We start from the raw sequence: 27659 nt of genomic DNA, 5'->3' as shown, positions 1-27659 counted from the left end.
TTGTTCCCGTAGGGGACTCTGTAGGTTCGGGGTGAAGCCACCACAGCCTCTCCTGGTTCTAAGGGAGCAGCGACAGCAGCAGGTGTAGCGCTCCAGGACAGACACAGGGGTCTGAGTGCCCGGGGTGACACAGGAAGCCCGTGACTGGACATGAGAACTCCCGGAAGGGGCCTAGGGTTGCTTCTAGAAGCCCTCCTACCACAGGCCGCCGCCTCTGACAGCACAGGCTGGACTGTGCATCCACGGAGGCACCTCGCTCCCCGCCCTGTCCCCGCACCCCCCGGGCTCCGGCCCAGCTCCACAGCCTCGCTGTCCTTCCAGAGACATCTATTTAGCCGTGAGGAGAACGAGCAGGGAGGAAGAGGGCAGGCTACCGGGAAACAGAATTTGGCAGCGAGACGAAAGGCCCCAGAGGAAAAGTCAGAGGGGCCGCGGGAAGACGAGCTCACGCCGACAGCACCCCCGCTCACGACGCACGTTGACGCTTGTGCATTTTTCACGGTGCTGGCGAAGCGGGGCCCTGGGCACGGGGGTGGTGGCTCCTTCCTCATCACCCCCCACATCTCGGGGCCCGGTCGCCAGGGAAGGCCCTTCCCAGAAAGCCTTGCTGCGGGCTCCTCCGAGCTGCAGGGAACTTCATGGAGTATCACAGGGAGGAAGGCCCCCGGGGGCCCCGGGACGAGCAAGTCTCCTCAGGACCCACAGAACATACAGGACAAACGGCTGCGCTCTCCCCTTGCTTTTAACTGAAGCCACAGCCCTCGTGAGAGAAGAGTCTGTGCGGCGGTAGCAAGTCTGAGACGCCGGGAGAACCGGTCGGGCCGCCTGGCCCCACGGCTGTGCTCACCTCCTCTGGGTGAAACCCCAACGGGCTCAGACGAGACGCGCCCTCTGTGAGCAGGGCTTCCTTCCTGGGCGAGGCTGCAGTGCTGCGAGGGTCCGAGGTGGTGACACGCGGGGGGCCGCCCGCTGCCTCGTCCACCGTCAGGCCGTCCCAGAGCTCCATCAGCATCAGGACGTCCGGTGCACGTCGCACCCGGCCCCCCCGGCGGTGAGCCGGTCCACACGGCGCATCCCGGGCGGTGGCAGGTGCACCTGTCCCAGACTTGGGGTTCGCTGTCCTTGGTGCAGTGGTCCACGGGGCCACCACTCCGGTCCTGAGACTGGACACCAAATCCACGGCACCCCCATGCCTCTCACCTTCTTTCCGGGTATCGTCCAGTCGCCAGGAATCCCACGTGGCTCCTGGGACACTGAGGTGGACGTGTCCCCTCGAATCATGGCAAACCAGTCGTCGCTGGAGAAAAACAGCCCCCGGGGAAAACACGGACTGTCCGCTTGCCCACAGCGACGGGATCTGCACCCACCTCATCTTTGAATGGAGACGGACCCAAGCCCAGGACCGTCCCCGTGCAGAGGACAGTCCAAGCCAGGCTGACGCAGCTGCTGGCCAGAGGGGGATTCCTACGCCCAAACCGGCGTGCGCGCCTCCTCAAATTCCGGAGCTGCCCGTGTTGGATTCAGGCCTGGGGGTCACCGACAGACTCGGCCTCTTCACCCTCCTCCGTCCGCAGCTTCACCGCTCACTGCCTTTCTCACATTCCCCCCTGTGTTCTGGGTCCACATAAACGTTAGGAACGTGGATGGCTTCCGGGGCAAACGTCCCCATACCCACGATTTCTTCCACCTCCACCACTGAGGTTTTCCAGCTTTGCCCATGGACACGTTGGAATTCCTGGCGCTTCTTCCGAAGATGATGTTTCCTGCGGGGTTGGCCTTCCACCCTTCTGCCCGCAGAACCGGCCGCGATGGCTCGCTGCAGAGGACAGTGGCTCCCGTGACACTCCCTCACCTCTCGGGGCCGGCTCGTGATCGAGATGCTGCCGAAGGGCGCGTACCTGATGTGGGGGGCCTCCTCCTGCACCACAGTCCTGGAGGCCGTGTAGAACGCGGGCACCCCAGCACCCGCCACCCCCGCACGGATGCGCTCGGCCAGGGAGCCCTGGGCTGGCAGCTCCAGCTCCTGCTCGCCCGACAGGGACTGGCTCTGGCACAGCGAGTTCTCCCCCATGTAGCAGCAGATGCTGCGGGTGATCGCTCGGTCCCAGTAAGAGGCCCGGCCCGAAGTCGTCCACCCCATGTCGCTGCTGACCACACGCAAGTCCCTGACCCGTGTCTTGAGCAGCGCCTTGACAGGTTCTGGAATCCCGCAGACCCCTAAGCCGCCGACCATGGTCCTGGCCCTGTGGGTCGTGTCTCTCACCAGCTCCGCGGGATCCGTGTAGGAGAATCATCGCTGGTGACCAGGCTGCACACGGCGCCCTTGGTCTTGGCCAGCACAGGCCCCAAGCGGCCGGCGGGTCACAGCATCCCAGGGCCACCACGGGCCTCCAGAAGGCTGCCATCGTGGGCTCCACCTCTGGGCTCGGGTCCAGGTCAGGGACAGACCGCCACCACCCATCATGGAGCAGGGAGGGCAGGCAGGGCAGTGACACGGGACCAGGCTTCCCCCCATGTCCCAGCCCCTCATGCTCAGAGGGCTCCGGAAGCCACGTGCTTCCAGGCATGCGGGACCCAGACCCTGGACCCTGCAGCCCCACAGGGAGGGAGTGGTGCCTGTGGAGGCCCCGACCAGGTCACTGAGGAGCAGACAGACCCTGGGTCTGGGGGTTGGTGGGAAGACTGCCCTCTTCAGCCCACCACCCTGCGGGATGGGAGCCGCATCACATGGTCCCTCCTCGGCAGCTCTCTCCATGTGAGAGGCCCCAGGGCTCTGGGCGGTCCCCTTCCTTCTCCATGGCCATCCCCTTCCCAGGACCTGCTCCAGGCCCATGGCTCTCAACCCATGTAGACGTCAGCGCTTCCCACACGGGTGCCTCCAGCACTCACCCGTCCTAGATGACGGTCCATCTGACGTTCCCCGGGGCTCTCAATAACATCACCCAAAGAGCACTCTTGGTTTGCTCCCTCAAGCCTGCCCCTCCTCTACTGTTACTCAGGCAGGAGAAAAAAGATTCGATTAAAATGGCCCCTGGCTGGATCCACACTTTCCCCGATTCCTCCTCCACCTGCTTTTCTCCATTTCTGCTGCTGCCAACAAGCCCCTGTCTGCTCCCACCGCACACGTGTGGCTCAGGGCCTCTGACTTGGCTCTTGTCCCGCACAGACTACTCCCGCTGCTGATGTCGGGGGCGGGGACTGTCGCATACATGTGGTCAAGGTCTTGGTCTACAACAGCTGACGTTTACAGAGAAACTGCGAAGACCCTGCAGAGTCCCAGGTGCCCAGGGCCAGTTTCCCCGGGAAATGTTGGCATTGGTCAGCGCGGTGCATTTGTCGTGACTAATGAACCGATGTTGCTGTCTGATGCTGCGCTAAACACGACGGGTTCGGACCCCATCCGTCTTCCTCAATGTCCTCTTCTCCTCCGGGGTCCCATCCACTTGTTACCACTGCTCAGGCCCCGTGGGCTGTTACAGTATCTCAGACCGTCTCCGTATGTGATGACCTCGACACGTTGCGAAGTACTTGTCAGACGTTCTGTAGCGTGTCCCGCAACTTGGGTTTGTCTGACGTCTCTCTAACAGTGAGAGGGGGTTCTGGGTTTGGGAGGAAGACCAGGAGATGAGGGCCCTTCTCATGCCATCATGTCAAAGGGACACAGGACGGATGTGACATTCCTGTGAGCGTTGATCACCTGCCGGGGTCGTGAGGTCAGCTTTCTCCTCTACTTCCCCCCCGCCCGGCCCTCCTGGACTTCGGGGAAGCGAGTCACTAAGCGGAGTCCTACTGGGGTGGAGGGACCCCTCCTCGAGGGGCTGTCTCAGAAGCCTCTTTTCTAAAAGCCGGAATCAGATCCTGTCATCCTCCGCTGCTATGGAATACAGCGAGCTGTCAAGGCTCCAACACCGGGCCCCGCGTCACCCGCACTCAGCCTGCCCCGCCAGCGGTCAGTCTCCTGTCCCACCTCGCCCTGACCGCCCGCTCCAGCCACGGCAGCCCCGTGTGTGGCCCAGAAACGCCCATCCTGCACCCGCCTTCGGCCTCTCCCTCTGCACTGCTGCCCACGAAGGAGGCTCTCCCGGGCTACCTGGGGAATGAGCGCAGGCGTGAAACCTCGTTCTACAGAGGAGGAAACAGACTGGGCAGGGAAGCATCCTGCCGAGGTCACCGGGGGAGAGCGCTGCAGCGCTGGGACTTAAAGCCAGGCCCCTCTGATCCGAGTCTGAGGGTGTGATCCCTTCCCTGAGGCCCTGCCACTACAGACACTCCCCACTGCTCACGCTGCTCGCTGCTCGTGGCAGGGACAACATGGACTCTCTCTTAGCAACTCAAATGGTTCTGCAAAAGGAGAGGAGGGAGACTGTGGTGGTGGGGGCCTCCCACCATGGGAACCTCACCCTCTGTGCCCCGCTGAGGCCCCACAGCGGGTAGGGGATCATCACTCAGCCACCGGGCTGAGAAGGGCCAGGCCTCCGGGGCCAGATGCGGGGGGTAGGGGCCGCAGCCACCTCCCGCCAGCAGCTTCGGAGGAGCCCCCAGGAGGAGGTCTGCTGCCCGGGCCTGAGCCTTACCATCTTCCATTTCCACATAGAGGCGGAGCCCCAGGTCCTTGTTCCGGCCCAACAACCAGCGGCCACTGGCTGCTGTCACGTCCAACACCAGCCAGCCCTCGTCCCCAGCTCGGAGCGTCTGAAGATCCAAAAAGAACAAGTCAGACTCCCTGTGGACACGAAAAAACAATTAACTGAGGGCCGGCACAGCTGCCTTTGTGTTTCCAGCCCCCACCTTGGGGCCCACTCGTGGGGCACCTACCCCGCCTGGCTCGGGCTGGGCCCCTCGCCTGCCTCATCTCACCGTATCTACTGTGGGAAGGTGTTGCTGTACCCAGTAGGGACGTGGAAACTGAGGCTCAGGAGCTCAGTGACCCGCCCACGGTCCCACAGCCAGGACACCAGTGGAGGGATTTGCAGCCGGACCAATGCTGGGCTTCTCCCCGTGGTGACGCGAGGCCTCTGGCCATGTGTATCCCTGAGGGTGTGTCCCCCGGGAAGCTCCCCTCCATCCCTCCATCCTCTGGGGAACGTCCCCTCCACGGCCAGGCCAGACACACCCACAGGCTCATCGGGAGGCGGGTGCAGGGTAGGCACCTGTTGGACTGCTCCCTGACCACCTCGAACGTGCTGATGTGCAGAGTCCTGTTGAGCAGGTGGGTGCTGGCCAGCTTGTAAATCCGGAACTCAGCGGCTGTGACCGCCTCCCCCTCTGGGATCTGGGTAAGGTCAAAGTGGAACTCCTTCCAGTGGGGCTCCTGGTGGCCCAGGGTGCGGTCACGCTCCACTGTAAGACAGAGCGGGGCTGTGGGTCACCTGTGTTCTGGGCAGAGCCGGGAGGGCGCCGGGGGCCTGGTGGCCTGGGTGGGGACGGCTCCCTCCTCCTCTGCAAAGGGGCCTGCTCCCAGGCCCTGCCTCCTGGGGCTGAGACGGCTTCGCACAGGGCCCCGCACACAGTGGTGCCGCAAGAGCAGCCTCTGCCTCTGGCCCCCAACCCCAAACCCAGCCGGCCCCGCCCCATCCCCGCTGGCTCTGGGACCCCAGGATGAACAGAGGCCACATCCCTCCTCAGGGAAGAGGAGCAGGCACAGAACCGAGTGCATTTCTGAGGCCAGCGTGTGTGCATGGGAGCCTGGGGAGGGGAGCGTTTGCAGCTGACACTGGGGCTGGGCCCCGTGGGGTGACGGCACATGGGCCACAGTGTCCCTGGAGGAGGACACCGCAGAAGGAAGGGCCAGCCTGAACACAGGGCTGAGGCACAGACGGCACAGGAAGGGCAAACAACAGCCTTGAGACACAGCAAAGGGCCAAAGGATGGAGGTCCTGCCTGGGGAGAATGCGGAGGAGGAAGGAGGGCCAGGGGGAGACTTGGCAGGAGCAAGGACAAGCAAGGGACGAGCGATCGCCCCTGGGGACACCTGGTCAGGTCCTGGGGAGGCTGGACGGTCCCATGACGTGGTGGGATCTGAGCAGGCTTCCCAGAGGAGCTGCCACCTGCCCTGGCCTTGAAGGACGGGACAGAGTCGTGTCGGGTGGAGCAGGTGGCGGGATGGTATTCCAGGCACAGGGGACCTGGTGGGCGCAGGTGTGGGTGCGGGGGCGCCCGCAGATCAGCGGTGGGGCTGGGCGGTGAGCCTGGCTGTGCTCTGGCTCCGAGGGCTGGCATTCCGGCCTAGGGGCCCGGGCTATGCCTCTGGCCAGTGGGGTTCAGGGTTCTGGGCAGCAGGGGCGCAACGTGGGTTGGGAGGCGGGGGAGTGGAAGACAGAGGAGGAGGGGAAGGTGAGGCACAGGCTGGAGGGGGCCGAGGCGGGCCCGATGGCCGGGCTGGCGTGTCTGGACAGGAGGCTGGGGGGGGCGACTGAAGCCCACATGTCCCCCGCTGCCCGGAAATGCCCAGGACGGTATATTTAGCAGCGTCTTACTTTAGCCTCCTGTCACTTTCAAAGGCCACAAATCTGTGTTTCCGGAAAGCAGGGGCGGGAGCCGCCCAGCACCTTCCCCAACCCCGACGCTGAGATTTTAATTACACGTCTGTGAGTCTTTTTAAAAACTGTCTCTCTGGCTACTGGGCTCAGTGACCACAAGTCACCAGGCTGGTGATGGAGGCGGATGTGGGAGCACTTCCTGGCCTCGCGGTGGGGACCGGGTCCAGGGATGGACAGGCAGGCAGCTGGGCAGGGCGGGCCAGTGTCACCGTGACACACATGATGACAGGAGGAGATGGGCTCCCGGCCCCGGGAGCAGAAGGAACGGGACGTCCAGCCTCTGACAGGGTGGGGGGTGCACGGTATGTGCCCACCCCGGAGCCAGGCTGTCCATGGGGCAGTGTGACCCAGGGTGGGATCCGGGTCCTCCCACGGGGGCAGAGAGTGTGGAGGGCAGGGCTCTGGACCCTCACCGAGGACGTGTGCCACGAATATGGACACACATGTCCCCTCCGCCCTACAGACACGCTCACACCCACACCTGCAGAGCTTTGGTGACATTTTGTGGACTCAGAGACCACAAGGAGCACCTCTGTCACCTGGCTGTGTGAGGCTCCCAGATGTGCAGGACGACACAGGTGGAGGCCATAGGCCGTGACAGGGTGTGGCACAGAGAGTGAAGGAGGGTGGCGGGGGCGGCCTCCCGACTCCTCCCAGAGCAGCCAGCAGGGACCTGCTCCCCGGGCTGGGGGCTGACAGGCGGGTCCCCGGGCCCCGGGCAAGCTTGGTCTGCAGGCCCGACACTGACATCCTGCTGGATCTGGGGACTGAGAGAACGACCCCGAGCCTGCCAGCTCCACAGGGGGGGGACCGTGTTCTGTGGCCTCCCTCCCTGGCTGACCCGGGGGGGTCAAGGGAGCCTGGGGTACCCAGTTCCAAGCTTCCACCCTGTGGGTTTGTGAAACTGATGAACCGGCCAGCAGTTCAGCCAGGAGACTGCCACCCTGGCAGTCCCAGACGAGCACTGGGAGGAGGGACAGTCTCAGGAAAGTCATGTTTTTCATCAGAAATTAGTGATATTTACTGCAGTGTGGAACCAGGTAAAGAAAGCTCCTTTATCTGACAGTCAGTTGGGAGGATGGGAAGAGGTAACCTACAGATTCGCCCCCTTTTTAGTGGCTGTTGCTCTGAGTTAGGAGACAGGTTTTCCAAAAGCTAGTTTTCTGGGAAAGTGTTTCTGGGTACCTTATGCCCCCTTGTTATCTGTGCAGGCCAAGCCTGTTTTAGCCAAAGGGGCAGCTCAGGGCACTACCGGGGGCTCTGGCAGTGGTCAGGCCAGACCCTGCACCAACCAGGTACTACGTCCCCTCATGGCCTCATCTCCTCCATGAACTCGGAATAAGGGCACCGCCCAACTTTCCTCACAAGGCCATGGAAGGGCTTGGTGAACAGCCATGCAACGCACTGGGAGGAGCAGCCATTCAACAGGAGTTCTGGGGGAGCCTTACTTACTGCAATCTCCCTACTTTGTGCCAAGATAGGACACCCTCAGGAGGCCATGCCAGAAATTTCAAAGCCATGGGGAGGAGAGGAAGGGGAGATCTGGAATGATCTTTTTCTAAATAAATGTCCTAATCTGCTCATTTAATTTTCATTCGTTTTTCAGGTTCAATTTATTTTTTATTTTTTTTAAAGATTTTATTTATCTATTCATAGAGACACACACAGAGAGAGGCAGAGACACAGGCAGAGGGAGAAGCAGGCTCCACGCAGGGAGCCTGATGTGGGACTCAATCCCGGGTCTCCAGGATCACACCCCAGGCTGCAGGTGGCACTAAACCGCTGTGCCACCGGGGCTGCCCTCAAGTTCAATTTATAAACAAATTTATTAAGTTCTTACTCTATGTGAGACTGTTCTTTTTTATTTTAAATATTTTATTTATTTGACAGAGAAAAAGAGCAGAAGCAGAGGGAGCAGCAGGCAGAGGGAGAAGCAAGTTCCCTGCTGAGCAAGGAGCCCGGTGCAGGACTCAATCCCACGCCCTGGGATCTAGACCCGAGCCTAAGGCAAAGGCTTAACTGACTGAGCCCCACAGGCGCCTCCATCTGAGACTGTTCTGAGCACTGGAAATACAGTAAGTCAGGTCTCTGCACTGATGGGGTTTATGGTCTTAATGGGGGGAGACACAACAGAAACACCACCAGAAAAAAAAACAAGGAAGACAGATGATGCTGTTTACATTGTAAGTGGAATATAGAGGGTTATAGGCTCAAAAATAATGAGGAAGGGGAGAGGGTACTACAGAGGGTGCTCAGCATGGCCTTTGAGAAATAGGTGAGAGCAGACATAAATATCCTACCACATTGCTAGGAGGAATGAGTTGGAGAGGAATTTGGCAATATCCTTTTGCAGTAAGGACCCCGACAAAATTACATATAAATGTCCATTCCCAAAGATAAATGGGCAGAATATGAAGGGCCACACACAAAGTATTCATCAGGCCAGACAACAGGCACTGCTAAATGTTTATTTTCTACATAATTATAAAAGCTGCCCAGAATGATCAAACACTGAACCAGCTTCTGTCTGGAGAAGCAGCAAATGAATTTACTTTCTGAATCACTGTAATGCGGCTTCCGGAACCAGAAACAATTATGAATCACCAACGTATGCTAATAGGACTCTCGGCCTTCTCCTTGGTCTCTGATAAACCAACCTCCAGATCCCACTTCAGGAAGGGCCTGCTGTGGGGAGGTGGTGGCCTCCACCCTCCGTGACCGCCATCCACATCCGACCTACCGCGTCTGAGGCTGCATCTCCAGATGCCACACCCTGAGTCCACCAGTCCTATACCAACAAAAGCTGTGGCTATATTTGTGCCCTGGAAAAAATTCAGAGTCACTCAGAAGACCTAAATCTGTCTTGTTTCTGACCAAAAGTAAGCCACCCCAAGTTGCTGTTCAGAGAACAGAATCTTCTGACCTGTCTGCCCTCAAACCCTTCCCCAGCCCCATAGGGCCCCCCGGGAGTAGCCCAAGCTCTGGCTCCAGGCCCCCCCTGAGCTGGCCTGGCCCAACCTCATGGCCTCCTGGGCCTCCTGGATGCAAATGCTGCCCTCCCCCACCTCAAGGCCCTCCCCAAAAGCCCCATCTCCTGAGTGCCCCCATCCTGCTGGGTCTGAGGGCTCCCGTCCTCTGAGGCCACTCTCAAGGCCCCTTGTCCTCCTCTGACCCCACACCGATCAACCTGCTGGCCTCTCCTTTCTCCTGGCCCGGGGGTCCCCATCTCTGGCTCATGTTCCCCTCTGGATGGTGAGCAACTGAGGGCAGGACCGCACAACGTGGGCCAGAGACAGGAGACTCTCAGTGGACCTTCCTGAGCTCCTTGTGCCCTGGGGGCCCAGAGGGGGACGTGTCTGCCGTGCTCCCCAGGACATGGGGCAGCCTGCTGGCCTGGGAATGGCTTCCATGCCACAGTGTGTCTCCATCAGAAGCCACCTGTGTTTCCACTTTGCTGTGGGACCGGCCCCCGTTCCCGACCCAGCCGGGCTGCCGAGGCGGAGGGCAGGCTCCCCAGGCTCCCAGAGGCAGAGGCGCGGGTCCGTCTGGCTCATCCTGCCAGTGACAGGGCTGAGGGGCCCCCTTCAACCTGGATCAACCCCCAGGCCTCCATGGCTGGTGCAGGCCCGTGGACGAGCTGCAGAACTGATCACCCACCAGGTCTGCATCTGAACCAGGTCTGCTTCCTCCCACCCACAAATCTCAGTGCTGCCCAGAGGAGGCCAGGGCTGCATTTCTAACGTATTTTTAGTCACTTTTCATTACTGACTTTCTCAAGAGCTGTTCCATAAATGGCTCCACACGCGTGATTGCCGTCCAGGCCTCAGATGGCTTTAGACCCCAAATTAAAAGGGAACACCCGCACACTCGGCCACATCAAGTCTCTCAAGGCCAGAAATAGATCCAAGGAGACTGAGCAAGGATACGATTCCCTGGTGCAAACCCGGGGAGAGGACCAAACTGTGGGAGTTTTCCAGAAAGATGTGGTCACAGTGACACAGCCCTCTCTCCCTTGGGGAATGGGTTCCCATGAGGAGGTGGACTGGGTGATGGGGGCTGGAGGGGCCCCCATCTGTGGGCAGGGGCAGGCACATTCTCTCAGATTTAAAGATGATGTAAAACGAGTGGCCCTAGATTCCCTCTAGGGGTCGATATTGGGATGGGGGGGTCACCTGTCAATGAGGTTCTCCTGTCAATACTCACCCCCTCCCAGAATGCCTGCTGAAGCCACCTTCCTCCAGGCAAGACCCTGGGAGGACTGGAGGTCCCGGGGAAGTGCCCAGGGAGATGCTGCACCCATGGTCGGCCTCCACAAAGACAGGGAGGGCGGCCCTGCTCTGGCCCACCCAACCAGGCCCAGGCTCCTGCCCCTGCTCTCAGCCCCTGCCTCCAGCCGTGTTCCTCCTCCCTTAACCTTGCCTGGTCCATCTGGCTCATCCTGCAAGTGATGTGGTCACTCTGCGGTCTGCCCTGTGCACCTGCCACGCAGGGGCTGGGGTGAGTGGCATGAGGAGTAAGATCTGGTCCCTGTTCTCAGGTCGTTCATGATTCCCCAGGGATTAAAGAGGGATAAGACATGGCCCCAGGGACGCCTGGGTGGCTCAGCAGTTGAGCATCTGCCTTTGACTCAGGGTGTGATCCTGGGGTCCCAGGACCGAGTTTCACATTGGGACCCCCACAGGGAGCCTGCTTCTCCCTTTGCCTTTTTCTCTCATGAATAAATAAGTAAAATCTTTTTTTTTTTAAATTCATACATGGGAATCCCTGCGTGGCTCAGCGGTTTAGCGCCTGCCTTTGGCCCAGAGCATGATCCTGGGGTCCCAGGATCGAGTCCCGCATCGGGCTCCCAGCGTGGGGCCTGCTTCTCCCTCTGCCTGTGTCTCTGCCTCTCTCTCTCTCTCTCTCTCTATGTCTATCATGAATAAATAAATAAAATCTTTAAAAAAATTCATACAACAGCAAAAAAAAATTTTTTTAATGGGCAGGGGAACTAAACATTTTCCAAAGACGACATACAAATGGCCAACAGACACGTGAAAAGGTGCTCACCATCACTCATCATCAGAGAAATGAAAATCAAAACCACAATAAGGTATACCTCACACCTGTTAGAATGAATGGCTGTCTTCAAGAAGACAAGCGATAACAAGTGTTGGTGAGGATGTGGAGAAAAGGGAGCCCTCGTGCACTGCTGGCGGGATGTAATTTGGTTACAGCCACTGTGGAAATCATTATGGAGGTTCCTTGAAAGACTGACCCAGCAAGCGTACTTCTGAGAATATATGCAAAGGAAATGAAAACAGGATCCCAAAGAAATCTCTGCACTCCCATATTCACTGCACATTATTCACAACAGCCGGGACATGGAAACAACCTAAGTGTTCATCAACAGACAAAAAAGATGTAGTATGCACGTATCATGGAATATTCAATCATGCAAAAAAGGAGGTCCTCTCATTTGTGACAACAGGCTGCACTTTGAAGGCATTATGCGAAGTGAAAATAAGCCAGACAAAGACAAATACTGCATGCTAAGTGAAATCTTTAAAAATTAAAAAAAAAAGTCAAAATCATAGAAACAGAGAGTAGAAAAGTAGATGCCAGGGGCTGGAGGAGGGGTGGGGGATATAGGAAGAGACTGATAAAAGGGTACAAACTTTCAGCTATCAGATAAATAAGGTCTGAGGACCTAATGTAAAATATGAGGACTAAAGCTGGTAACACAACAGCGCATGATTAAATGTGTGAGGTGATGGATGTGATAAATAATACCTGGGAAGAATCCTGTAACAATGCACATGTGTATCAAGTCACCACACGGCACGCTTATCTAATAAATTATCTTATAATTTTATATGTCATATATATAATTTTATATATATATATAATTTTTATATGTCTTAAAATTTATATATTTATAAGATATATATCTTATATATAAGATTTTATAAACCTTATAATTTAATATGTCAATTACATACCAATAAAGCTAAATTAATTTTTAATACAGGATGCCACTTTGGGCATATGGTCGCATTAATAGCTTTTAAGATGGACAAAGGATTTACTGTTAAATGAAAGATAAAGTAGCAAGATGATATGTATTTGTGCCCCATTTTATTAAAAAATAAAATATTAGTTTCTGTATTGATAAAATGTCAGGGGTGGTTGAGGAGACTACAACAAAGGAATGAAATGCTGGTTTTCTCTGAAGTGCAGAGAGGATTACAAGGGGCTTTCATATCATGTTTCTGAACATATGGTCTGATTTTCTATAATGAAATTCTATAATGAGCCTAATGGTATAAATTTTTTATAATGAATATCCATTAATTCTATAAAATCCCAAAATAAAGGTATTTTTGAAATGAGCTACTCAGTTTACAACATACATTCAAGACAGTCCCATTAGGCGACACTAAGACACCTAGTGGTGGGCCAGGCCTCGCCCTGGGTGGAGAGGCAGCTTCTCTAGAGGAGAAGAGCAGAGGACACAACGATCACCTGCTGGGTGGCCTTGGGAAAATCACCCAACTCCTCTCACTCTCCTCTTTTCAAAACAAAATTGTGACCAAAACTGTGATGCAAATGAAGGGACAGACCCGAGAGCCCTGGGCATGTGGTCCTCACAGGCGCCATCTCACGTGGTCCCTGAACAGTCCTGCAGGGTGGGTACGACGAGGGCCTGCATGTTACAGAGGAAGGAACTGAGGCTCCCACAGGTGGACTGGAAAGCCCAGATCACACGCGCAGCGGGTGGTGGCACCAAGATGCAGATTCTGAGTCCAGGTCAGAACCCCCCTGCCAGGTCCGTCTGCCCCCCATTGTCCATCTACTCCTGGTTTCCAGATGGGGAGTGTCACTGTCTAGACCACTTGACGACCATCTTTGTGGCTTATGTATTTATTATCTGCTCCCCCCAGAAGGCCAGCTCCCCCAGGGCAGGGACTTTGTTAGGTGCACCGTCACATCCCAGGAACTAGAACTGTGCCTGGCACGGAGCGGGTGCCACAGGACTATCTGCTGAGTGAATTCATAAAAATGAAAGAATTCCTTGGCAAAGAACCAAACAAAGTGACCCTGGGGCTCGTGGACACCAAGCATTGCCCCTTCAAGGTCACAGGACTGAGGAGGACGTAGGCCAGGTCCCTCGCTCCCACTCAGCCCTGCCGCCCCCAAACCCAAAACCTCCGGTCAACTCCCCCATCCTCGCCGCCTGAGGCTCGGGAATAAGTCTGGTCAGAGAAGGGTCGGGACAACAGTGAAGACGGCTCCATGCATCTCTGGCTGGACCTCTGCCTGGAGGACTGCCTGTGCCTCAGTTTCTCTACCTAGAACACGGCAGCTGAGCTGCTGCTCCTCTGCCTCAGGTGCAGAAGGACCAGGAGAGACTTGCAGAGTCGGTCCTTCCTGCCTCATTCCTCCCTCCCCGCGGGCTGGGCCATGCTCCAGTCAGACCCACGCTCCCGCCCAGGGGACAGGGTGATGCCGTGAGGAGCTGCCTCCAAAACAGGGCCACAGGGTCAGCGATGGGAGGCCCCCGGTTTTCCGGCACCATCGCTGGACTGGACGAGAAAACAGAGGCTCAGGGAGGGAAGGGAGGTGACTCGGGACAGGAAGGAATCAGTGATGGGCCCAGGGGATACCAGAACCTGGGCGCTGCCTCCCAGCTCGGAGCTCTCCTCTCCCTGAGCACGGCGACACCCAGGACAGACCCTGACTGCTCCACGTGGGTATCCGCCCCCATGACCGTGTCCTGACTAAGGGGAGCCAAGGGTGTACAGTCTGAGACTGACTTACAGGCCGCCAGGGGCCCCGGCTCTGACCATAGCCCCGGCCTCCCTAGAGAGACACCATCAGCCACGACGCGGCTTCCTAAAGCATCTGCTTGTGACAGGTCCCTGGCCTCTGGGTCCCACAGGCTGCCGTGGATGCTCAGGGGCCCGGCAGACACCAGGTCTGGCTTCTCAGGAGCCACATGAGGCCCACAGGAGAGGTGGAGCTGGAGGCCCAGGTATGGGAGCCCGGGCGTGGGCGCCGATACCACGGTGACTCTGCCATCAGGCTCGGTGGTTCAAGGGCCTGGGGCCTGGGCCTCCAAACAAGGGAAGAATCCTGCCAGGTGTCTAACCCCTCCCCCCGTCCCAGCCCAACAGCCTAGGTAATTACCAGGTAAAACCACTCAAACTGCAAGGGTTCTACTAGTGCAATTAGTACATCAGAATAAAGAAGGCCCTTCTGACAGCTGCTGGGCCCGCCCACAGCCTGGGCCTCCGCGGAACAAAGATCTGCTTGTTAATCCCACAGCGTCAGAGGCCCTAGATCTTAATGAAACACGCACAGACGGCGTGGGAAGAAGCCGGCATCTGGAATCCACAGCCCCGGATGATGTCATGGACGTGCTGTGTGGCCCTGGGCTGGTCACTTTACCTCTCGGAGCCCATGAAAAGGGGGCTGGTGGCTGGTACAACAGCTTGCATGTTACCACATGGATGGAACGTGGACTTTTCCGGCTACAGAACTTCAAGCGCTAGTTTGTATTCTAAAAATAGGTAGAGACACCTTTGGGTTGGCTTTTAAAACCCATTTCGGTTGCACATAAGAAGCCTGGGACATTCCCAGCACATCCCCCCAAGGCTGGGCAGCAGTGGGGAGGGACGGGGGGGGGGCAGCAGGGACCAGGCGCAGGTGCACCTATGACAGGGCTGATGTTCTGCTCCTCCCATCCATCAACCAATCACACGGTAACCTGTCGACGCGCTGATCTCAAGCAGCCCCATTTTACAAGGAGGGATCTGGGGCTCCAAGAGGGTAAGGGACTTGCTGGAGGCCACCCAGCAGAGGCAGGAGAGGAGGCCGATCTGCGTGAGCTCCGGGTGCTGCTGGATTCACAACGGCGGCTCCCACCGAGGCTGTGCACGCCTTCACCAGGGGATGCTGGGAAGCAGGACACCGGCCGGGCGGTGACTCACTCTAGTGGACGTTTCCCTTAGGGACGGTGTCAGGATGACAGTACCCACAACCCTCTTGGTTCTGAGCCCCAGGTCAGCTAGTCCAGAGGACAGGGCTCTAGCCTCAGTTCCACACATGGTCTCTTGTGTCCTGAGCCCCCACCTGCCCTTCACCAGGAAGGCGGCGTTCAGAACCCCCGACCCAAGTCCTGTGCCGGGCACTCGGCTCTCAGCAGAGAGGTTAGCAGCCACTTCCTGCTGCTCACTCCCCCCTCGGCCACCCTCTGGGCTGTGGGGACAGAGGTCCCCTTGGCCGAGCCCTCCGCCTGCCCTAGTAGAGGAAGCAAATGGCTGAAGACCCCACAAAACCCGCTGCTGCTCCATCCCCTGGGTTTCTCTGCCTCAACCTCCCCGGAAGCTCTCTCCACCCTGCAAGTCTGCCCTCCTGACAGTAGAAATGTCACCTCCTCGAGGGCTGGATGTAGGGCCAACACCCCGGGCCTGTCCCGACTGGGCCACCGCCAGGCTGCGCCATCCTGGGCGAGACGCCGCCTCTCTCAGCCTGTGCCCTCATCTGGGAGGCGGGCACGATACCACGTCTGTTCCCAGGTTGTGCGAGGGTTAAGGGTGACGCTGCCGGTGAAGGGATGCTGGTGGCCTTGGCGAGGGCCCGTCCCCACCTCAGCCCGAGCTGGGGTCCCTGAACCCCCAGACCCAGTCTGGTGTGGGCTCGCGCCCAGACCCCTGGCCTCTCTGGCCGCGACAGGTGCAGAGCGGAGAGGGGACGTTGCTGACTCTAGGTTCAAGAGCGTGTGTGCAGTCACCCAAAGACGGCGGAGTCCTCTCACCGCAAACGGCCCCGGCACTTGAGGAAAACTTGTGCGCAGCACAGGCTGGGCTCCGAGCGGGCAGCCGGGAGGGCCCGCGGCCGGTCCTCCACCGGTCTGGACGGCGCGCGCCGAGCCGGCTGCGGGGCTGGGCCCAGGCGACCGCGCGGCCGAGCTCGGAGTCGCCTTCCCCGCCCGCCGCCCCGACGGCCACGCCCTCCCCAGGAGCTGGGGCTCCGGCCGGCACCGGCGGCGGCTCGGCGTCGTCGGGGCTCCGGGGCAGCTCCCTCCGCGGGCGGGGCGGGGCGGGGCGGGGCGGGACCGGGCGGCCCGCGCTCACCTCCGTCCCCGGCCCCGCCCCTATCGCTGCGCCGCATCCCCGCGGGTCCCGCCGCCCGCCGGCAGGAGAGGACTCCGACCCCGGGCGGCTGCGCGGCTGCGGGCGGAGGGACGCGCGCCCCAGCGCTCCCGGTCGCGCCGCCGCCGCGGGGCCCACGGCCCGAGGCCACAGCCCTGCCCCGCCCCGGCCCCGCCGCCCGGGCCCGTCCGCCGCACTCACCCACGTTGACGAAGCTCATGACCAGGTCGGCGCGGCCCGGGCGCCGCGCGGGGGGGCCGCCGTCCTCGTGGTCGTCGCGGGCCATGGCGCGGTACAGGCCCAGCATGAAGAGCGGCGCCGACGCCGGCAGCCGGGCGGCGGCGGGCGGGGCGCGGGGCCGGGGCCGCCCGGGCAGCCCGAGCACCGCCAGGATCTCGCGCTGCATGTCGCGGCGCTCGCGCGGGCCCAGGCGGCGGGCCGGGCAGCCGGCCGGGGGGCGCGGGCCGGGGCCGCCGCCGCTCAGCGCGCACAGCGCCAGGCCCACGAGCCACAGCGGCCCGGGGCGCGCGGCCATGGCGGGCCGGGCGGGCCTCCGCGGGCCTCAGCGGGCGCGCATCCGCCCCGCGGCCGGGCGGGAGCCGGGGCCGCCCCGACGGCGGGCGGCGGGCGAGCGCGGGGCCGGCGCCGCGGGGGGGGGGGGCTGGCGGGCGGCCGCGGCGCTGTCCCCCGCGCCGCACCTGCCGGGTCCGCCGCCCCGCGGCAGGCGAGCGCTCCCCCGGGGCCCACGCGCGTGCGGACGCCGCGCCGGCAAAGGCTCCGCCGAGGCGCGCGGGGCGGCGGGGGCGGCAGGGGCGGCGGCGGCGAGCGCCCGTCGGGGCCGAGCGGCGCGGACCGAGCGGCGCCTCCGCAGCGGGACCCGCCGTCTGCGCCGCGCGCCCCGCCCCCGCCGCCCGTGGGGCCCGCGCGCCGCCTCGGCCCCGCCCCGGCCCCGCCCCCTCCGGGCCCGACCAATGGGGGCGCGGGGCGGGGGCGGGGGCGGGGCCAAGGCCGCGGCCGCGACGCCGGGAGGCTGCTGCTCCGCCTGGGCGAGGGCCGAGGGGCGAGGGCCGAGGGGCCCCTGCCCGCCGTCGGGGCGTCTGCGCCGCGCTGGGCTCCGATCCGGCCGCTGGTGGCGCCGTCGGGCGAGCGCGAGGTCCCGGCCCAGGGCTCCCCGGGGACCCGGAGTCTCCGTCCCGCCCGCGCAGGGACCCGCAGCCCCTCCCGCTGCGCAGACCGTCGCTGGGGACCCGAAACGCCTCGGGCGGGTGCGGAGGTCCAGGGCCCCGCAGGTGCCCGCCGCGCCCGGAGGTGGGGCGCTTCCTCTGCCCGCGGCCGCCTCCGCACCTCCTCGCTGGCACCCGGGCCCTCCCCGCCGTCGCCTTGCACGCGCGCTGGGCGCTTCTCCTTGCGCGACCCCTGCTCAGCCTCCGCTCCCCGCGCGCCCCCACCTGGCTCCCCGTGCTCCCGGCCGGTGCCCCAGGCGGGCGCCCCACACCCCGCGCTGTGCCCGCGCCCTGCGGGCCCCAGGGCCGATCCAGCGGGCTTGGGAGACGCGCCCGGCGTCCCGCTGGGCCGGGCAGCTCCGGGCCCTGCGGAGCGCCTGGGACGGGCTTTGCTCGCCCCGCGGTCAGGGCCCTGGCGGCTCGCGAGAGCAGCTCTGCACGGAAGCCCCCGTCGCCTCAGCCCCCTCTGCACGCTCTGCTCTTCCTGGGCGCTCCCTCGCTGCGCTAACTCACGCTGGGAGGAAGTGACCCCTCGACTGCGCTGGGAAGGCTGAAGGACTGGGCCCGGTGACAGCAAAGGGCAGGGGGAGAAGAGTGCCCCAGGCAGAGGGAACAGCGACTCCGGGGAGCGTAGTGCAGGCACCACTTGGCACTTAGCATGCGCCGGCAGGGCTCTGCCTCGCTTCTTTAATGCTAGCACACACCGGCTTGATGCCATTTCACCCCCTTTTCAACAGACGAGGACGCTGAGGCACGCAGAGGTTGAGGGACTTTCCCTGTCACACGACAGCGGAGCCGGGCTTGGGCAGGTGGGCGCTTGCAGGTGAGCTGTTCAGTGGAGCCCAGAGAGCCAGCAAACGGCGAGGGTGAGGCTGAGGCCGAGGGGCTGGCCAAGGATGGATCCAAGGGCCTCGCAGGGAGACTAGAGGAGGGCCCTGGACAACAGATGGTTATGGGGCCCCAGTGTGGATTCAGTATTAAACTTCAAAATACATTAAGAAGTCCACCAAAATTAAGATTTTCTCATGATCACTTCGAACTTTTAAAAAATACTGAAACCGGGCTGCTTGGCTGGCTCGCTCAGTGGAGCATGGGACTCCTGATCTCAGGTTGTGAGTTCAAGCCCCACATTGGGCGTGGAAGCTAAAGGCTACTGTACATAAACAATCATTTGTTGGTGCCTTAGGCTCGGGCTCAGTCTGCCTTTTATCCAACGGGTGCATTCCCACGCTGCTTACAAGCCTCTTAAGGATGTTGCAGCTTAGCCACCGAAAGTGCCCAAGGCAGAGTCTGCTGCAGGGGCGAGTGTGGATTGGAGGGACGAAGATTAGAGTCAGCGCCCACAGTGGAGGCAGGTACAATGGGGCGGGGGGGGGGGGGACAATGACTGATCCGTTTTGGTGACAGGTGGAGGGCAGAGGAGAAAGCGGTTGAGGAGGCTGCATCCCCAGGGCTTGGTGACTGCGGACAGAGGCAGGGGCAGAGTCAAGGGGGCATCCCGTGTCAGGCTCGTTCAGGGTCTCAATCTCAGGTCCTCTTCACTGTCCTCTGGGCATCCCTCGGCGCTCCCCGCGGAGTCCACACCACATCATTGGGGGCCTCACGTCTAGCCTGTAACCCTCCCGTTGTGTATGGTGCAACACTGGGCTCCCAGCTAGACTGTCAGCAGCCCAGTGCAGGGCTCATACTTAGAACAGAAATCATTTATCTCAATATAGGGTTAGCGGAGACAGTGGTGTTCTTTAAATAATGGGCCTCGGGGCACCTGGGTGGCTCAGTGGTTGAGCGTCTGCCTTTGGCTCAGGTTGTGATCCCCGGGTCCTGGGATCGAGTTCTGCAAAGGGTTCCCTGCAGGGAGCCTGCTTCTCCCTCCGCCTAGGTCTCTGTCTCTGTCTCTCTCTCTCTCTCTCTCTCGTCTCTTTTAAAAATAATAAATAAATAAATAAATAAATAAATAAATAAATAAATAATGGGCCTCATATTCCCATAAATCTAAACATCAGGTTTAAGCCATTCCGAAGGGTGTTACCCCACAACTCAGTTCAATAGCAACCACCATGGGCTGCTCCGTGCTCTGCCCTGAGCCAGAGATGAAGCCAACCAGTCCCTGCCCCGCAGTGGCTCATCACCCCCAAATGAGTGATAACAGGTGAACATGGCCCGTCATCACACGGTCATGCCTGACTCCCAATGTATCCCTGCAGACCCTCTCCTGAACCCCAGGATCAGTCTTGGTTGAAGCCAGAAACCTAGGAGCCAATGTGTATTCCTCCCTCCAAAGGCACCTCAGCCTATTGATTCTACCCTCCGATGCTTCTTGAATCCCCTGAGCCTTGCCATGCCCTCCTCCTAGGTAGTTCATGAAGCATCTTCTCCACCCTGTGTGGCTGTAACAGGCTTCCTTTCAACTGGCCTCCGTGTTTCTCATTCCCTATCCCTCCCACACTCTTCATTCCCCAGAAAGAATTTTTAAATGAAAATCTGATATCTGTAAATGGCTCAAAATCCTTCTATGGCCTTTCATTTCTTTTTTTTTAAGATTTTATTCATTTATTCATGAGAGACAGAGAGAGAGAGAGAGAGAGAGAGAGAGAGAGAGAGAGAGAGAGAGAGGCAGAGACACAGGCAGAGGGAGAAGCAGGCTTCATGCAGGGAGCCCAATGTGGGACTCCATCCCAGGTCTCCAGGATCACGCCCTGGGCTGAAGGCGGCGCTAAACCGCTGAGCCACCGGGGCTGCCCTCATCCTTAGGATTTCAACAGATATCTGCTGCATTCACTAGTCTCTGAGAAAGGAGTAGCCTCCAGCCCCACTCAGAATTGTCCCTAATTGCATGGGAGGCAATGAACAGAAGCACAAAGGTGTGTTGGAGTGAGGAGGTCAGTGACCAGCAAAGCTCTCTCTCTAGGTATGTGATTGGTTCTCTTGCACACCAGCCACAAATGCAAATCCATGAATTTTTTTTAATAGTGCATAACCTGTTTTTTTTTAAAGATTTATTTATTTATTTTGAAGGGAGAGTGTACACAGCAGGGTGAGGTAGAGAGAGAGGGAGAGAGAACATCTCAAGCAGACTCCCCACTGAGCACAGAGCCTGACACAGGGCTGGATCTCACAACCCTGAGATCATGACCCCAGCAGAAATCAAGAGTTGGATGCTTAATGGACTGAGCCATCCAGGTGCCCCACAAATCCATGAATCTTCATTACTGAAATCACAAGGTTAAATTCATTGTAGCAAGACCTGTTCTGTTTTTTTTTTTTTACCTTTTCCATTTAGAATATGAATAAGAAACAGCAATTTAAAAGAGCAGAGAGTACAGCTTCCCATAAGAAAGATACTACAGGGAATGGAGATTATCCAATGTTCTCACCAACACATTTAACCTTTGCATTTTGTGATCTTAGGACCTGTTTAATCCTGTCACAGAATCCTACCCAGAGCTCCTATGTCATGATTGTGTCTGACCCAGAGGCCGCCGGGGGCAAAGTGCACTATTCTGCCTCATTAAATGACTGTGAAGGGGCCCAAAGTGTGCCTCTCTCACCTTTCTGGCTGGCTGCATCTAGGAGGCTGGGAAAAGCCAACTCATCACGTTCCCAAAGTGTGCGTACCTGCCAAGAACAAACAAACAAATGACACAGCTCCCGTCATCATGGGTCAGGTCACCTCCTATTAATGGACTAAATGCTCCAATTATAAATCAGAGATTGTCAGATGACTTAAGGGAGGTAAAAAATAAAAGCAAAAGAGCAAAGGACAAGCTGTCTCTAAGAGACGCACTGTAAATATAACCATACAGGTTTTCAAAACAAATGGATGGAAAAACAGTATGTCATGCAAACAAGAGAAGGCTGGAGTGGCTTATCAATATCTGGAAAACTAGTCTCAAGATAAAGACTACTGGGGTGTCTGGCTGGCTCAGTTGGTAGTACATGTGACTCTTGATCCTGGGGTTGTGAGTTCAAGCCCCAGGTTGGGTGTCGAGATTATTTAAAGAAAAATAAAATCTTAAAAAAAAAAGATAAAGGGATCCCTGGGTGGCACAGCGGTTTGGCGCCTGCCTTTGGCCCAGGGCGCGATCCTGGAGACCCGGGATCGAATCCCACATCGGGCTCCCGGTGCATGGAGCCTGCTTCTCCCTCTGCCTATGTCTCTGCCTCTCTCTCTCTCTCTCTCTCTGTGTGTGTAACTATCATAAATAAATAAAAATTTAAAAAATAAATAAATAAATAAAATCCCTTGGTGATTCTTAATTGGGTCTGTATCTTTAAAAAAAAAAAAAGATAAAGATTATGAACAGAGATAGCGATAAGTGCCCCCTTAGAATCCATCATGCTGAAACAGGACATCATGCAGCTCACGATGACAGGCTCAGACTATACTAAGGGAATAGTGAATGGTTCAAAAGTGGTTCAGAAGTTCTCACATTTATTTTGGAAGTCAGCGGAAATGTACTCCAACTAGTACTACCTGAGAAAAGCACACAAATGTCATTGTTTTGAGGGATCCCTTTTCTTTGACTGGCTCACAATTCTGATTGCTAAAGGGAATAGTGCTTGAACTCTATAAAAAAGAGGGCCCTCCCTCTGGACTGGTTTGAAATACAGTTAAAAGTTATCAAGATGAGGGCAGCCCCGGTGGCGCAGCGGTTTGGTGCCACCTGCAGCCCAGGGCCTGGTCCTGGAGACCTGGGATCGAGTCCCATGTCGGGATCCCTGCGTGGAGCCTGCTTCTCCTGCTGCCTCTCTCTCACTCACTCTGTGTCTCTCATCAGTAAATAAAATAAAATCTTAAAAAAAAAAAGTTATCAAGATGACATCAAAAGTACAGGCAACAGGGATCCCTGGGTGGCGCAGCAGTTTAACGCCTGCCTTTGGCCCAGGGCGCAATCCTGGAGACCCGGAATCGAATCCCACGTTGGGCTCCCAGTGCATGGAGCCTGCTTCTCCCTCAGCCTATGTCTCTGCCTCTCTCTCTCTGTGTGTGTGTGTGACTATCATAAATAAATTTTAAAAAATTTAAAAAAAAGTACAGGCTACAAAAGAAAAAATAGATCAGTTGGACTTTTGAACTTCATCAAAATTTAAAACTCCTGTGCATCAAAGGACACTATCGATAGAACAAAAAGGCAAACTACAGAATGGGAGAAAATGTTTGTAAATCATATATCCAATAATATCCAGAATATATAAAGAACACTTACAACTCAACGACAAATAAAACGGACAACCAATTTAGAAATGGGCAAAGGACTTAAATAAATATTTATCCAAAGAAGATGTAGAGATAGCCAACAGGCACATGAAAAGATGTTCAGGGGCACCTGGCTGGCCCAGTCAGTGGAGTGTGCAACTATTGATCTCGGGGTCATTAGTTCAAGCCTCCTGTTGGTTGTAGAACTTACTTTAAAAAATAAATAATAGGGATCCCTGGATGGCTCAGCAGTTTAGCGCTGCCTTCAGTCCAGGGCATGATCCTGGAGACCCAGGATCGAGTCCCACATCGGGCTCCCTGCATGGAGCCTACTTCTCTCCCTCTGCCTCTCTCTCTCTCTCTCTCTCTCTCTCTCTCTCTCTCTGTTTCTCATGAATAAATAAATAAAATCTTTTAAAAATAAATAAACATAATGGATCTTCAAAAAAAATATTCAGTATTAATAATCATTAGGAAAATGCAAATCAAAGCCACAATGAGATACTCTAATCCATTAGGTTTTTTATTATCAAAAAAACAAAAGCTAAAAACAAAAGATAACTATTATAAAATAAAACAGAAAATCACCAGTGTTGGTGGGAATGTGGAGAAATTGGATCCCAGTTGCACAACCAGAGAGAATGTAAAATAGTGCAGCTGCTGCGACAAAGTATAGTGGTTCCTCAAAGAGTGAAACACAGAATTACTGGGGACACCCAGGTGGCTCAGTCGGTTGAGGCTCGGGTCATGGTCCCACCGTCCTGGGATGGAGCCCCGCATCAGGCTTCCTGCTCAACCAGGAACCTGCTTCTCCTGCTTGTGTTCTTCCTTTCTCTCTCTCTCTCTCTCTCTCTTTCTCTCTCTCTCTCTCTCATAAATAAATAAATAAATAAATAAATAAATAAATAAATAAATAAATAAAATCTTAAAAAAGAAACCACACAGAATTACCATAATATCCAACGAAGGCAGGGAGTTAGTTACTTGTACACCGATGTTCATAGCAGTGTTCTTCACAATTGCTGAAAGATGGAAACAATCCAAATACCCATCAACAGGGATGCCTGGGTGGCTCAGTGGTTTAGAGTCTGCCTTTGGCCCAGAGTGTGATCCTGGGGTCCCGGGACCGAGTCCCACATAAGGCTCCCCACAGGGAGCCTGCTTCTCCCTCTGTGTGTGTCTCTGCCTGTGTGTCTCTCATGAATAAATAAAACAAAATAAAATAAAATAAAATAAAATAAAATAAAATAAAATAAAATAAAATAACAAATGTCCATCAACAGATGAATGGATAAGCAAAAGATAGAACATACATACAATGGAGTATCATTCAGCTTTAAAAAGGAAGGAAACTCTGACACATGCTACACCTAGGATGAACCTTGAAGACATTATGCCAAGTTGAAGAAGCCAAGACACAAAAGGACAAAGGCTGTATGATTCCACTTAAATGAGCTACCTAGTGTAGTTAAATTCAGAGACACAAAAGTAGAAGGGTGGTTGTGAGGGGCTGGAGGAGGGAGATGAAGAGTTCTTTTTTAATGGGGCACAGGGTTTCATTTTGGGATCATGAGAAAGTTCAGGAAATGGGCGGTGGTGATGGTTGCACAACAGTGTGAATGTACTTAATGTCACTGAACTGTACACCTAAAAATAATTAAAATGGTAATTTAAAAAAATATGTATTTATTCAGAGAGAGAGGCAGAGACACAGGCAGACAGAGAAGCAGGCTCCATGTAGGGAGCCCGATGTGGGACTCAATCCCGGGACCCCAGGATCACACCCTGGGCCTAAGGCAGGCCCCAAACCCCTGAGTCACCCAGGCGTCCCTTAAAGTGGTAATTTTGTTGTTATATAGATTTTACCACAATTTGAAAAGTGACCAAAAGTAATAATAATAGACATTTTTTACCCAAACCACACTGTAGAATGGAGTGAGTGAAGTGCAGGGAGCAGGGATGGAGTATCCCTGGCGTCTTACCGTCCAAGGACTGGGTGCACAGACTCACCCCAATGATGGAATGCCTGTACTGATCACATTATGCCCTGGCACATTAGAGGGCAATGGTTGAGAGCAAAGTAGCAGTTTAGAACACAGGCTCTGGAATCAGACAGACAGGGGTTCCCATCGAAGCTCCACACCAGCCCTGTGACGCTTAGCCTCTCTCAACCTCTGATTCTTGTGGGCAAGATGCGGTCATTCGTGTCCCTACCAGCAGAGCTGCGATAATAGCCCGACAGCTACCCCTCATTCACTACAAGGCCCAGGGCCTGGAGTCCCAGGACCCCAGCTCTGGACTCTCCAGCCTCACTTCCTCTTCTGAGGAACAGGCATCAGAGACACCTGCTTCCCTGGGTTGCCCGGCAACTCGCTATTAATAATAAAATAGGAACAACAAGAGCAATAGAGCTTCCACTGCCTGAGAACTTCCTCTGCGGTCAGTGCTTTGCATGAAACCTCACAACAGTCCTGGGAGGGAGACCCCCCCCCCCCGCCTTAGGACTTAGGAACCTCTTGGTGATGGGGAGCCTGGCTCAGGAAACGGCAGCTGTATCCTGGCCATGGGCAGGGCTGTGTGGCTCCCCTGGAGTGACGGATGTCTGTGCAGCTCACAGCTGGGATGGGAGCCCCCGCCACAGTCCAGAAGCTGGGCCCAGGGTGTTGCCCCCCAGGTGCTGGGGGTCACCTGAGTCCAGGGCTGGGGTCTGGGGCTCTGGTGCCACTCCTGCTCCTGATGGGCTCTGCCCCCTGGGTGGCTCCCTCTCCCTCCCTGGCCTCCTTTTACCCCACAGTAAAGTGAGGGAGAGGGGTCAGGTCCCTTGATCCCCCAGGTCTCTCTGACCACAAAGGCAGGCAGGCAGGCAGGGGGAAGTTCAGGAAAGCTTGGAACCTGTGTCTGAATTCCTGGCTTCTCTCTGCCCCCTGGTGGACACCAGCAGCCTAGCACCAGGGGGAGAAACCTGGCTTTGTCACCTCTTCCAGGGAGCCCTCCCCTGGGAGCCCGGGTGCCCATCTGCTAAGTGGGGATCATAAGAGCATCCACCTCTTTGGACTGCTGTGAGGATGTGAAAAAACAATACGTGAGAAGTGCTTGACCTTAGTCAATCAACAGAAGCCAGATCCTATGATTGAGATGGCCAGTCCTGTCTTCAGTGAAGAACGCAATGACACTACAAGCTCCTAAGACTTGCTTGTTATTGGAAACTGATGTTGTTTACTTAAGCTGTAAATGAATTCACTGTGATCATTAATCCACCTCTGGATATTATTTTTTATATATTTAATTATATACATTTGTAAATTTTTACATTTTTTACAGATATATTTGATTTCTTTCAAAATACCAAATTTACTTTTCTACTTTTGTTTGTTTTCTTTCCTTGGTTTCTGATTTTTTTTATGGTTTCCTTCCTTCCTGTTTTTATTTTTATTTATTTATTTTTAAATATTTTTATTTATTTATTCATGAGAGACAGAGAGAGAGGCAGAGACACAGGCAGAGGGAGAAGCAGGCTCCCTGTGGGGAGCCTGATGCGGAGTCGATCCCAGGACCCCGGGATCATGACCTGAGCCGAAGGCAGATGCTCAACCACTGAGCCACCCAGGCGTCCCATTTTTATTTATTTTTTAAATATTTATTTATGTAAGTAATCTCTACACCCAATATGGGGCTCAAACTCATGACCCTGAGATCAAGAGTTGCATGCTCCTCCGACTGAGCCAGCCAGGGGCTCCTTTACTTTCTGTTTTTTAGAGGTTTGTTTCATTGCTCTTTTCTCACCATCTTAAATTGAATGCTTTCCTTATTTATTTTTAACGTTTGATTGAGGTATAATTTCCACACCATAAAATTTGCCTGTTTTATTTTTTTTTATTTTTAATTTTTAATTTTTAATTTTTATTTATTTATGATAGTCACAGAGAGAGAGAGGCAGAGACACAGGCAGAGGGAGAAGCAGGCTCCATGCACCGGGAGCCCGACATGGGATTCGATCCCGGGTCTCCAGGATCGCGCCCTGGGCCAAAGGCAGGCGCCAAACCGCTGCGCCACCCAGGGATCCCCAAATTTGCCTGTTTTAAGTGTACAATTGAATGATCTTTAGTGTAGTTACAGATTTGCGCAACTATCACCACAGTATAATTTTAGAATATTTCCATCATTGCCAAAAAAAGAAATGTCATACCCATTTGGATGAACTTATCCCTAATTCCACTTCCCCCTAGGCAACCAATAATCTATCTTCTTTCCTTATAGAGTTGCCTTTTCTGGACACTTCACAATAATGCAATCATACAATACAAACTCTTTTGTGTCTGGCTTCTTTCACTCACTTAACATAATGTTTTTGAGATTCATCTGTATCATAGCATGTAGCGGCGCTTTGTTCTTTTTTTATCACCAAATAATATTCCCTTGTATGGACATACCACATTTTGTTTATCCATTCACCGGTTGATAAACATTTATATTGCTTCCTTTGGGAGCTATTTTTTTTAATAAATAAATTTTTATTGGTGTTCAATTTACCAACATACAGAATAACACCCAGTGCTCATCCCGT

At 56.0% G+C, this 27659-nt stretch overlaps 1 protein-coding gene across 1 annotated transcript in view; it reads right to left on the bottom strand.

Moving 5' to 3' along the window:
- Positions 1–17221, bottom strand: part of BMP8B (bone morphogenetic protein 8b) — a 32644-nt gene extending 15423 nt beyond the window's left edge. The window contains exons 1-3 of the mRNA XM_055342143.1: positions 16877–17221; positions 5151–5340; positions 4575–4723 (exon numbers count right to left, since the gene is read on the bottom strand). Of these exons, the coding sequence (XP_055198118.1) occupies positions 4575–4723; positions 5151–5340; positions 16877–17210 (673 nt within the window). The 5' untranslated portion in view covers positions 17211–17221. The remainder of the gene's footprint in view (positions 1–4574; positions 4724–5150; positions 5341–16876) is intronic.
- Positions 17222–27659: the final 10438 nt, after the last annotated feature.

The sequence above is a fragment of the Nyctereutes procyonoides genome, unplaced genomic scaffold, assembly GCF_905146905.1.
Source record: "Nyctereutes procyonoides isolate TBG_1078 unplaced genomic scaffold, NYPRO_anot_genome, whole genome shotgun sequence".
Taxonomy (NCBI): Eukaryota; Metazoa; Chordata; class Mammalia; order Carnivora; family Canidae; genus Nyctereutes; species Nyctereutes procyonoides.
This window is presented reverse-complemented; position numbering and strand designations above follow the sequence as displayed.